A 13,890-nucleotide genomic window follows, 5' to 3' on the forward strand; every position below is an offset into this window, starting at 1 on the left:
GGCTATGGGACTGGCAGAGAGCTCAAAAGATCTGGGTTGGATTCTGAGCTGAACCACAATAATCTTCGGTGAGTCATTCATTATTATTGGTATTACTGTATATTGCACTAGGCTCTGTACAAACACAGGACAAAAGACAGTCCTCACCCCAAAGAACTTGAAAGCGAAGTATAAGACAAGAGACAACAAATGGATACAAACAGATGCAGGAGTATAAGGAAAAAATTCACTAGCATGATAAGCAGTGGTCTCAGCAGCCTCGCTCAGCTCCCATTTAGCTACATAAATAAGTAGCCAGATTTTCAGAAGTGTTCAGTTCATTGGGTATGGAGCTCTTTTGAAAACTTGCCCATAAAGTGTGGGAGCTGCGGAGTGCAGAGTTCTTTTGAAAATCTGCTTTTTATGTAGGTGTGAAAATGGGAGCTAAGCTCTTTTCAAAATCTGGCCCCCCAGCAGAGGAAGTGAGCCATTGAAAACCTGGCCCTTAAGCTCTGTGCCTCAATTTCCCCACCTATAAAATGGGGATAACAATCTTCATGGGGCTGTTGTGGAGATAAATACATTAAATGTTTGTTGTGGCCCTAAGATACCAGGATGATATAGGCCAAACAAATGCACAGAATAGATAATGCATAGGAAATCTCAGAGCACGTTATAGTCCAGAGAACAGATTACTACCATGAACTATGGAAGCAGATCTGATTGAATTATAAGCTGCCAATAATTTATCTGACAATTTTGTCCAATAAATTATTTGCAAACAAATATTTTTCATTATCTGAAGCACTCTGAAGATGGTTGAATAATATTGGGCAAATAATTTGTTTGACTGAATTTGATGTTGAATTATTTGTGAATATATTTCTTTTGTTATTCCTACCAGCTTTCCCTGAATAGATGTTAACTTGAGAGGTTCTTTTCCTGCATTGATTAAAAAACCATATGGCTGATTGCCTATGGTTAAGGGTGAAACTGTTTGTTTGCAGCTGACATATCATTTACCGGTGAATGGAGAACTCGGCTGAAATGGGCTGCGGTTCAGGCTATATAGACATCATTATGGCTATAAAGAAGTATGTTTAAATGTGTAGCTGGCTTGCTACTGACTTATGATATAAAGATGCTGGAGTAAATATAAATAAAATTCTGTCCTTTGCCAGAATCTGATAGAGCAATATAGAAACTCCCCCAGGATAAACAGCTGCATCGGAATAAGCTTGTTCATCCATCTTTCAGTGTTAAATTTGAATTGTCTCTTTAAATTTCTTAGCGCTCTGTTTTAAATAATGCTAAGTGTTTCTAAATTATACACAGCCCTGCAAGTCTAATCATAATAAATTTTGCTTTAAGAAAAAGGTAAGTACGGTAATGAAATATTAAAGTGCTCTACTTAAATATTACCATGTTTGATTTTTTAAGGACTTGGAGTTCAAGGTGGCCACATTAATCCATGCTGTAAAGAGACACTATCAAGAAGTTTACAGGCAAATATATATATAGTCATGAGACTGTTGTAGCATAACATGGTGAGATCTAAAGGTTTGATCCTGCAATCACAGCAAAATGCCCATTGACTTCAATGGGAGTAGAATCAGCCCAAATATATACATGCTTGGATGTCTGTTCTACCCTTGACCCATGCACTGAACTATGATTAACATTAAAGTGAGCACGTTCAGCCCTAGGCATTTTTCTGCCTTGGGCAAACTTCAGTATGCGTATCCTTTCTGTTCTAGCTCATCTTCTTTGCTTTTACCTTTTCCTTGAGTTATTTTCCTGCAAGGTTTTTAACTTTAAAGACAAATGATCAAGTGTTTAAGGCACTAGACCATGATTCACGAGATCTGGGTTCAGTTTCCAGTTCTGTCACAGACTCACTGCATGTCCTTGGGCAAGTTTTTTAATCTCCCTGAGCCTCAGTTCCCCCATCTTTAAAATTGGGTTAATAATATTTCTTTTCTCCCATCCTTTGTTTATCTTGCCCAGGAAGGGGAGCCAGAGCCTCCCTCCCACAATGTCTCCCTCCCTCAAGCCAGGCAGAAGGTGGTAGGGATGTACCTCCCCTTCCCATGGAGGGTGGGGCAGCTGGAGTTCAGCCTGGCACTTTGGAAGAAAAGGTCCTCTGCTGAGCAGAGCAACAACTAAATACCCAGCACCGGCAGGCCCAGCTGGCAGCAAGGGAGAATTCTGAAGCTGTGGGAGGGGCAAGTGGGATCCAGTGGGTGGAGCTAGCTTGAACCAGGAAGGGGGGATATAACCTAGGGGAGGCTGACAAGTGCAGTGAGACACAGAGGGAGCTGCAGCCTGAATGGAGGGTGGAAGGAAACATAAGGGCAATACGACTCTCAGAGTAGGGGAGACAGCAGAAGAGCGTTGAGTGTGAGAGAGAGCTAGATATGAGGGGAATCTGCTTTATTTATTCTTCATCTCCTGTCCTAACTTGTTGCTTAACAGCACTCAGCAACATTCCACATTTGGCTTGTTTCACCCCAGAGTTGGTTGTTTTTCTATGGAACTTTGTGTATAGTTGCTGTGTAAAATTTGTTCAGCTTGTGAAGCAATTATGGATCCTTTGGGATGAAAGGCACTATGCACATGTAAGCTGATCTTATTTCTCATTGCCGGAGCTTTCCATTTTCCCAAACCATGTCCTTTTAACACTGCTCTGAATGTTTTATTGATGAAAAGAACATAATAACTGATGTCTCCTTTTGCCTTTCCTAATTCCTTTTGTCTATTTAGGGGCTTGATGGAAAGTCTTGTTGGCTTGTTCGTCCCTTGCTTGTGGGACAGCACTTCACATTTAGCAATGGGTCAAGAGGACTAAGGGGCACGTCTACTTCTGCCCATGCTTCTTAAAGCTGCCAAAACAGGACCAATGAAGATGTTCACCAGGCTGCAGGTGCTTGCCCTGGCTTTGCTCTCCAAGGGAGTTTTCCTTTCCCTAAGTGACCATAACTTTTTAAGAAAGGAAATTAAGATAGAAGGAGACTTAGTCTTAGGTGGTTTATTCCCAATTAATGAAAAAGGCACCGGGACAGAAGAATGTGGGAGAATCAATGAAGACCGAGGCATCCAGCGCTTGGAGGCTATGTTGTTTGCCATTGATGAAATCAACAGAGACAATTACTTGCTCCCAGGAATTAAGCTTGGAGTTCATATTTTGGACACATGTTCGAGGGATACATATGCTTTAGAACAGTCTCTGGAGTTTGTCAGAGCATCTTTGACGAAAGTGGATGAAGCGGAGTATATGTGTCCCGATGGATCTTACGCCATTCAAGAAAACATTCCATTACTCATTGCAGGTGTCATAGGTGGTTCTTACAGCAGTGTCTCCATACAGGTAAGACATTTCAAAACGTACACCCTCCGGAGAGAACTATTCATCTTGAGCTTCCCTGAAAGAAAAACCTACTAAATACGGTACAGATCATGGGTCAAATTTGTTCCTAGAGCCAATGAATTTACACCAAGGATGAACCTAAACCAAATTGATTTAAAAAAAAAATCTGCTAAAACTTAAATATGGGTAGGCTGGACATTTCCTTTAGTGATAGTAGAACCTGTGGGACTTTGTGATTTTGAAAAAATTAGATAATATATTGTAAGCTTTGACTTTCCCAGAACTTTTTTGAATATCAAGATTTTTTTTAAATCTCAATTCACACCATTGTTTTCACACGGAAATTTAACACCACCATAAATATTTCTGAGTAAATGGAAGCCTTTGTCGTGCAAATAGTAAAGATGATTTTTAAAGTAATTCTTGCCCTAGGCCGACCAAAGAATAAAATAAAATAAAATATCATGTAACAGCCCAAAACTTGCATTACACCAGAACCAAAGGGAACTTGACCTCCAGACATTAGAGTTTTGCATTAAGGGCCTGATCTAAAACCGACTTAAGCCAACAGAAGTTTTTCTACTGTCTTCAATGCTCATTGGATGAGATCTTGTATCTAGAAGCCACAATTTTAATGGGTTCTAAATTTGCTGTGATTTCTTTATGTCTTTGTATTGTTCGTGATAAGAATGTGTTTAACTCTCTGCTGTGTATGAATGGGGAAGGTGTCTGAAGAGGTGCCTATAAGGCTAAGTGCTATAAGAAGTCTGACTACAGCTGATTAGGTTTTAGCTTAATTAGAGAAGAGACCCTGACTTTTTGTTTTGTACATCAAGTGAATGCAAAGAACAGATATTTTCCTCCATTTTTTTACAGAGATTCTGCCTGCTCCTCTACCTATCTAGTATGTCTACCGCACCCATTGCCACAGTGTCAGGGTGCTGAGACTTCCAAGCTTCTTCCAAAACGTTCATCTCTTGCCTCAGAATGCAATTCCCATCACTATAAAAATCCTCGTGCATCTTTGGGGAAGGCTGATCTATTTTCAGTTCTTCTCTGCTGAACCAAAATCTACCCCCCTTATTCACAAAGGAGCAGTGTTTTACTCCTCAAACAGTCCCATCTAAACAGAAGGGACAACCTGTCAGTAAGGTGCTACACACTGTATTATATCAGTATCAAACAGGACAAAATCCTGCCCTGTGCTACTGGTGGAGAAAGAAGTCATAGGGACCTTCATCTGCCCCTTGCAGAAACAGGACAGGATTTCAGCTAGTGCTAACTTCAACTAGCACTAAGGTGAGGGACTGACTGTCACCCTAGCCAGCACACCAAGGCTCCACTGGCTTGGGAAGACAGCCAGGTCCCTATGCTAACATCACAGAGTTATCATGAGTTCAGAATGTCCACTAAGAGAGAATACAGCCTCCTCTTTTTGGCCCAGACTGTGGCCTGTTCGGCATGCTCATGCAGGAGAGTTATGGGGGGAGGAGCAGGCTCTGGAAAGCTGCTACCCCCTCCCACGTAAGGCGTGGGTTGAGCTTTGACTCTACCCCACAATGTACCAGACAGCCATGCCAGGGGATGTATTCTGTGCCAGATACAGGGTTGGTGAAGGGCATGTTCCTCCCCACCAGAGCAGGGGAGAAACCAGGAAGCAGCTTGTGACTCCAGAGTCCTGGGCTGTACCGTTGGTGGCTCTGCCCAATACACAGGCCTCGACAGTTTAACTCTAAAGGAAGAGTAAGCACATCCTTATGTGCATGTCCTGCCAGCATTCCTGGGACATCCTGCTGTGTGCTATCTGGATGGCTCTAGGACCTACTGCCCTGCCCACATCATTCCACCTCTTTGCCCCCAGTCTCTGGCACCTGCGAGGGCAGGATTAGGTCCTGTGCTTTATGAGGCACACGGGAAAGAGTGTGCATCGCAATGATTATGCTAACAGCTGTGTCAGCCTTCCTGAGCTTTGGTTATGGATGATGAAACAGCAGTAAGCTTACTAATAATTGATACTCTATCGCTTCCGTTCACCCAGCAGCACCTCCTGATTCTTGGGACACTCCCATTGACATCAGTAGGAATGGACAAGCCAAGAGCTCAAGGAGTTTGAGTGCAGATGTCAAGAATTTCCAACATAGGAGCCTAAGGTTAAATACCTGAATCCATATCTAGGCATCTCACTAAGGAGGCCTGATCTTTAAGGGTGCCGCTCCCATTGGCTTCTGTGGGAGTTGTAGGCACTCAGCGCCTTGAAAATCAGGCCTTGTTAATTACTGGATGGGCCTGCATGTCAGAGGGGCTGAGAACTCACAGGTCCGATGACTTCAAGGCAAATGGCATTTTGGGATGTATAAGTAGGGGCATAGCGAGCAGATTGAGGGACGTGATCGTCCCCCTCTATTCGACATTGGTGAGGCCTCATCTGGAGTACTGTGTCCAGTTTTGGGCCCCGCACTACAAGAAGGATGTGGATAAATTGGAGAAAGTCCAGCGAAGGACAACAAAAATGATTAGGGGTCTGGAACACATGACTTATGAGGAGAGGCTGAGGGAACTGGGATTGTTTAGTCTGCAGAAGAGAAAAATGAGGGGGGATTTGATAGTTGCTTTCAACTACCTGAGAGGTGGTTCCAGAGAGGATGGTTCTAGACTATTCTCAGTGGTAGAAGAGGACAGGACAAGGAGTAATGGTCTCAAGTTGCAGTGGGGGAGGTTTAGGTTGGATATTAGGAAAAACTTTTTCACTAGGAGGGTGGTGAAACACTGGAATGCGTTACCTAGGGAGGTGGTAGAATCTCCTTCCTTAGAAGTTTTTAAGGTCAGGCTTGACAAAGCCCTGGCTGGGATGATTTAATTGGGGATTGGTCCTGCTTTGAGCAGGGGGTTGGACTAGATGACCTCCTGAGGTCCCTTCCAACCCTGATATTCTATGATTCTATGATTCAGTTAGAAACGGAGGTGTTCCGATTTAGAAAATCAGGCCCACCGTGTTGCTAAATATGGATTGAAGTGTCTGACTTTAAGCAATTCATGTTTGACCTCAAAGAATTAAGCAGCTGCAGATCCACACCACACTTTCTCTGGGAAAGCCACAACATAATCTATGCTGAGCCCTTCAGACAGGAAAACATTTCTGTTTTTTGTGTCTTGTGAATTTGCTGTTGTATTTCTGAACCTCCGCCTTAGATTTCTGTCTGGACAGCTGCCTGCCCAATCACTTCATGGTGCTCCCACTGTCAGATTTCTGCTTTTTTTATTATTCTTCCACTCAGGAAAGATAATTCTTTGGTAAGCCAGAAATAAGCATATGTCCCTCAGAGCCAGTGTATACAACAGACACTTTTTGCAGATAGCAGAAACTACAAGAGAATGTGAAATGCTTACTTTCTTGGTCAGACTTAACTATCATTAATGAAACCTGGGATAATTAGTCTTCAGATGCTATGTATAAATTAGCAATGAGCCCAATCCACACACAGCCTGATCCTGGAAAGCCCTTGCCCAGGAGGTTAATATTTCATTACTCATGAGAGCACTCCCATTGCTGTCTATAGAACTACTTGCATAAGTAAAGACTATTTGCATGATTTAAGGTTTGGGGTCAGGCCCAGAGTTTCATTCAGATTTGGAGATGGATTCTCCAAAGTTCAGGGACATTCACATCAGGGTTTGGTTGGTTCCTAGCTCTAGTTTAAATGAGACAGTCATCCTGGTCTCAGCTAATCTACAGCAGGATTTTTGGACATATTGTTAATGTAGTGATCATTAAAGAGTCTATGTTAAGTTCCGTTTTAAGTGGGAGGGGGGAAAAGGGGAGCCGGATCTCTGTATGTGGGCACTGTAACACCATGTCCAAATGCCATGTTTAGACACTCAGGTGAGCACTTACAGGAATTTACAAGCGTAAGTAGTGATTCATGTGTCCAGATACTGGACTTGTATGTCTAGATTCACATCCACTTTTGAAAACTGGACCGACCTGCTGTCTTTAATGTAGGAATGAGATCCATTCACCCTACCACCAAGGTTTCTTTCTTAGGAGTATAAAGACATCGATTTAAGTGGACTATATGCTGTGCATTCCCACATCAGAAAGTAGGTATTTCCACAACGATATAGAACTCGGTCCTACCAGAAAATGCCTCCATGTTTCAGATCCATAACATTCCCTGGGATACAACCATGAAAGTTATTTCTGAATTAAGCCCTTCCTTAGTGGCAGAACAATGTCAGAGCAGCCTCTCTATGCTGCCCTCATCTCAGGGCGCAGAACTTTTTGCTAGGCCCAGTACAGCTGCTACATGTAGCAACCAGGCTTTGGAGAATGATTAGGGGCATATCACTGAGCCTATTAAGACCCCCACATCCACACCTAGGAACAGGGTCTTCCCTTACTGAATAAATGACTGTTATAATTCTGGGAGGGAAATTCAGAGAGAGACAGTTGTGATAAGGAGGTGTTCTCTCCTTGACTGACAGATTGCTTCAACCACGCAGCTCTGCCAGGGACAGTGGGGAAAGCGGACATATGGCCTGAAAACTTATCCCCTCCGCAAACAAACAAAAAATCTACAGCCATACAATCAGAGACCACAAAGAATATGTGACCAGTGTAACCAATAAAAACAGCATGAATTACAGATTCTCAATATTTACAAAGAACCATTTGCAAAAAATCCCATAGCACTACTTAGCACTCAGCCTAGACGGGTCAGTGACAAAAAAATTGCTTCTTCTACTTCCCCTTTGCTAGGAAGCTTGATTGGTTCCTCCAAGGTCTAAAGCCATAAACCAGAGCTTTCACCGCCTCCTGGCTGGGTCACTAGCTCATTTTAAAGGTGGCAGCATTGCAGAGACGGCAGCTCAATCAAATCAGTATCTTAGATGTCTGTATACTAATGCGAGAAGTATGGGGAATAAGCAGGAAGAACTCGAAATGCTAGTAAATAAACACAACTAAGACATAGTTGGCACCACGGAGACTTGGTGGAATAATACGCATGACTGGAATATTGGTATAGAAGGGTACAGCTTGCTCAGGAAGGACAGGCAGGGAAAAAAGGGAGAAGGTGTTGTCTTGTATATTAAAAAGGTATACACTTGGACTGAGATTGAGATGGAAATAGGAGACAGACTTGTTGAAAGTCTCTGGGTAAGGACAAAAGGGGTAAAAAACAAGGGTGATGTCATGGTAGGGGTCTACTACAGACCACCAAACCAGGAAGAAGAGGTGGATGAGGCTTTTTTAAAACAACTAACAAAATCATCCAAAGCACAGGACTTGGTGGTGATGGGGGACTTCAACTACTCAGACATCTGTTGGGAAAATAACACAGCAGGGCAGAGATTATCCAACAAGTTCTTGGAATGTATTGGGTGAAAGTGATCATGAAATGGTAGAGTTCACGATTATAAGGAATGATAGGAGGGAGAACAGCAAAATAAAAGACAGTGGATTTCAAGAAGGCAGACTTTATAAAACTCAGGGAGTTGATAGGTAAAATCCCATGGAAAGCAAGTCTAAGGGGAAAAACAATTGAAGACAGTTTTTCAAAGAGACATTATTAAGGGCACAAGAGCAAACTATCCCACTGCGTAGGAAAGATAGGAAATCTGGCAAGAGACCAACCTGGCTTAGCCAGGAGATTGTCAATAATCTAAAACTCAAAAAAGAGTCCTAAAAAGTGGAAACTCGGTCAAATTACAAAGGATGAATGTAAACAAATAACACAAGTATGTAGGGACAAAATTGGAAAAGCCAAGGCACAAAACAAGATCAAACTAGCTAGGGACATAAAAGGAAACAAGAAAACATTCTACAAATACATTAGAAGCAAGAGGCAGACCAAGGACTAAGTAGGCCCGTTACTCAATGAGGGGGGAAAGACAATAACAGAAAATATGGAAATGGCAGAGGTGCTTAATGACTTCTTTGTTTCGGTTTTCACCAAGAAGGTTGGTGACAATTGGACATCTAACATAGTGAATGCCAGTGAAAATGAGGTAGGATAAGAGTCTAAACTAGGGAAAGAACAAGTTAAAAATTACTTAGACAAGTTAGATGCCTTCAAATCACCAGGGCCTGAATAAATGCATCCTAGAATACTCAAGGAGCTGACTGAGAAGATGTCTGAGCCATTACCAATTATCTTTGAAAAGTCATGGAAGACGGGAGATATTCCAGAAGACTGGAAAAGGGCAAATAGAGTGCCAATCTATAAAAAGGGAAATAAGGACAACCCGGGGAATTTCAGACCAGTCAGCTTAACTTCTGTACCCGGAAAGATAATGGAGCAAATAATTAAGCAATCAGTTTGCAAACACCTAGAAAATAATAAGGTGATAAATAACAGTCAGCATGAATCTGTCAAGAACAAATTGTGTCAAACCAACCTGATAGCTTTCCTTGACAGGATAACAAGTCTTGTGGATGCGGGGGAAGCAGTAGATGTTGTATAGCTTGACTTTAGTAAGGCTTTTCATACTGTCTCACATGATCTTCTCATAAACAAACTAGGGAAATACAACCTAGATGGAGCTACTATAAGGTGGGTGCATAACTGGTTGGAAAATCATTCCCAGAGAGTAGTTATCAGTGATTCACAGTCATTCTGGAAGGGCATAACGAGTGGGATCCCACAGGGATTGGTTCTGGGTCCGGTTCTGTTCAATATCTTCATCAATGATTTAGATAATGGCATAGGGAGTACACTTATAAAGTTTGTGGACGATACCAAGCTCAGAGGCGTTACAAGTGCTTTGGAGGATAGGTTTAAAATTCAAAATGATCTGGACAAACTGGAGAAATGGTCTGAAGTAAATAGAATGAAATTCAACAAGGACAAATACAAAGTACTCCACTTAGGAAAGAACAATCAGTTGCACACATACAAAATGGGAAATGACGGCCTAGGAATGAGTACTGCGGAAAGGGATCTGGGGGTAATAGTGGATCACAAGCTAAATATGAGTCAACAATGTAACACTGTTGCAAAAAAAACCAAACATCATTCTGGGATGTATTAGCAGGAGTATTGTAAGCAAGACATGAGAAGTAATTCTTCTGCTCTACTCTGCGCTGATTAGGCCTCAACTGGAGTATTGTGTCCAGTTCTGGGTACCACATTTCAGGAAAGATGTGGACAAATTGGAGAAAGTCCAGAGAAGAGCAACAAAAATGATTCAAGGTCTAGAAAACATGACCTATGAGGGAAGGTTGAAATAATTGGGTTTGTTTAGTCTGAAGAAAAGAAGAGTGAGAGGGGACATGATAACAGTTTTGAAGTACATAAAAAGTTGTTACATGGAGGAGGGAGAAAAATTGTTCGTCTTAACCACTGAGGACAGGACAAGAAGCAATGGGCTTAAATTGCAGCAAGGGTGGTTGAGGTTGGACATTTGGAAAAACTTCCTAACTGTCAGAGTGTTTAAGCATTGGAATAAATTGCCTAGGGAGGTTGTGGAATCTCCACCATTGGAGATTTTTAAGAACAGGTTGGACAAACACCTGTCAGGGATGGTCTAGAATGATAATACTTAGTCCTGCCTTGAGTGCAGGGGCATGGACCAGATGACCTCTGGAGGTCCCTTCCAGTTCTATGATTCTAAAATTGTATGATTCATACAGACTGTGGCAGCCCACATCAGCAATGGGTCTGGCTGCTGTGAGCAGTTGGGGCTGGCAGGAAATGAAGATTATTGTTATCCGCTGGAAAATAGGCAGGATGTAATTAGAATAGATACACAGATGATAAGAATTACAAAACTGTAATTTAGCCATGAAAATGAAATTAACAATTTACAAAAAAGCACCGTAGAGGTTTAATGACCACAGGTGATCTCAGTTCTGTGGATCATCCAAAAATCAGTACCTTCAATAGTATGGTATTGGGGATTGTAGCTTTAAGAGCTAAGCTTCCCAGACAGAGAGTCTAGGCAGGGCACTATGAAGCTATTGTTGTTATGCTCAGCCAGTTGGAACCAGACACAGAAAAAAGTAGTGAGTAATCCCTGAATACCACAAACAGCACAGTACCCATAACACCAAGCTACTGCTTATGTATGTAGCTATCATGATTATGGGAGCATTAAATATGCAGGGATCAGTTTCCCAAACTGTGGCCTACGGACAGCTGACTAGACACCTGGCTCCTCCTCCTTGTTTCTAAATTATATATTTTTTAAGCTAAAAAGGATCAGATTTCCAAAGGTCCCTAGGGGAGTTGGACACCCAGCTCCCAGTGGATTTGCCTAACTATCTTTGGCTCCTTTGCAAATCACAGCCTAAATGATTTCTTAGCAGTGCTTTTCCAGATAAGCATTTGCTGCAGTTGTCACAGGGGAATTATATGATTGTGAATGGAAGGGAGGTGGTGCATGCAGTCATGAATGGGAGGCCAGGTGATCTGCAGTTCCATGAATGAGGAGAGATAACCAAGAGACAATCAGTCTATTAAGATTTGACCTGCGCTTTGAGTGGGCTTGGAAGGATTAAATTTTTACTGGTAAATGTCAATCAGGGTCAATTTCACCATACAAACACAAACTGAAGGAAAAAATATGTCCATCAATAGTAATCGAAATGTACAGATACACACAGTAAGACAAATACCGCATGAGAAATTACTAGCGTTTGATTTAAAGCTACTTACTTTGCATATTGTGACAGATGATGTTACCAGTTGTGTATTAATGGTGATCAAGCCGTAACTTTCTGAATCTCAGTGTGTACTGTCATTGCATCATTACTGTCTGATCTGCCCCGATTTCTGACCCCCCTCCTTAATTTCCCACAACAGGGAAAATTTAAATCAATAAAAAAAAATGAAAATGCTTAAAATAAGCATTGATATTATCTGTTGAAATGATAAAAGAATAAAAATCAAATTCTGCCAGACCTGAGATGAACAAGATAGGGCCACCCTGGCATAACTCACACACCCTCTGTCTGGCACACTGGCCCCCTGCAGTGAGCCACAGACAGAGACTGATGAGCCTGATACACCCCTGACTAACAGAAGCGATTCGTTTAGCTCATGCAGGAGAGCCTCACGCTTTAAGATCCAGAAGTCCCAGAATCAGTCCCTGCTGCCCACAACCACAGAGCGGCATCATGTTCCAGATATGGTGCTCATTAGGCAGAGGCAGACTGCTGACTCCCAGAGAAGGGTCTCCCCTGCTAAATTGCTCACACAATCATCTAGGTTTCCCTTGAAGGTCTCTTGTTGATGTGCAGACAGCTTACAAGAGCTGACACCATCACTGGCTGAGGTTAAATGGCTGCAGGCTGCATATGCAAAGACTCACTGTGTTATCACAGGGACAAAAAATTCTGGTTAGAGACAATCCTGCTCCTCCATTACATATTTTCTCTCCCGGCTTCCTCCTCCTTTTTATTTCATTGTATGAATTACTAGGGATATTTGTATAAAAATAAGTTATTTGGGCCTGATTTATCTTTCAGGTACACCTCTATCTCCATTGAAGGCAATTGTGTAAACATGGGACAAATGAGATCAAAATCAGGCTGTTTGTTCTGAAGGGACCCTTCATTCCTGGTGTACATTTCCTAGGTGATGTCATAATGCTGTTTAAGACATTGCCTATCTAGAGGGCTATAATGGCCACTAGTGAATATGTAGCTAGATGTTTACAGCTTAATTTCTAAGACTTCTGGCAGAAGAAAATGCTAAATAAAGGCATTTTGCTTTGTTTGTGTGTTTGCTTTTTCTTAATTATTCCCTATTGGCAGGAATGTTGTTAGATGGCATACATGAATGGAAAATATAAGCAACTTAAACAACGTTATACAGATCTAGTTACAGCTGATTGCTCCTTCATTCCTCTGAGTAGTTCATATTCTGTACATGAGGATGGGACTCCTAAGTAACTAAACAGTTTCTGTCTCTGAGTGTTTGATACTGAAGTTATAGTTAAATGGTTAAATTGGAACAGCAACATTAGTGTATTGTAGTTATGCTCTCAGGACGAGATCCTCTAGTCCAGGTGAGCTGTGCGCAGTGCAGGACTCAAACATATGAGAGAAGATAACCCTAAGCCACCTTTCTATCTTAGAAAGGAGTACTTGTGGCACCTTAGAGACGAACAAATTTATTAGAGCATAAGCTTTCGTGAGCTACAGCTCACTTCATCAGTATGCATCCGATGAAGTGAGCTGTAGCTCACGAAAGCTTATGCTCTAATAAATTTGTTCATCTCTAAGGTGCCACAAGTATTCCTTTTCTTTTTATGGATATGGACTAACACAGCTGCTACTCTGAAACCTTTCTATCTTAGGTACTTGTAGAGCCCCCATGACTGTGGATCTGAGTGTCTCACAGTCTTCAATGTACACACCTGTGAAGTACTGTTTTCCCTATGGTTACTGATGGGGAACTGAGGCACAGCTTCAGACTGCACTGCAGATATGCCAGCTTGAGCAGACATACCCACACTAATGCTGATGGACCTAGAATTGTAGCCTTGAATAAGATCCCATTGGAAACACTAGGTACATACTCAGGTGGCTAGCTTCTCTCACT

The 13,890-nt window shown here is 42.0% G+C and overlaps 1 protein-coding gene across 8 annotated transcripts in view; it reads left to right on the forward strand.

The window, feature by feature from the left end:
• Positions 1-13,890, forward strand: part of GRM3 (glutamate metabotropic receptor 3) — a 151,732-nt gene that overhangs the window by 90,137 nt on the left and 47,705 nt on the right. For all 8 annotated transcript variants that reach the window (XM_073328672.2, XM_073328668.2, XM_073328666.2 and 5 more), the window contains one exon: positions 2,743-3,346. In XM_073328672.2, the coding sequence (XP_073184773.1) occupies positions 2,849-3,346 (498 nt within the window). In that variant the 5' untranslated portion in view covers positions 2,743-2,848. The remainder of the gene's footprint in view (positions 1-2,742; positions 3,347-13,890) is intronic.

This window comes from Lepidochelys kempii, chromosome 1 (genome assembly GCF_965140285.1).
Source record: "Lepidochelys kempii isolate rLepKem1 chromosome 1, rLepKem1.hap1, whole genome shotgun sequence".
In the NCBI taxonomy this organism is placed as follows: Eukaryota; Metazoa; Chordata; order Testudines; family Cheloniidae; genus Lepidochelys; species Lepidochelys kempii.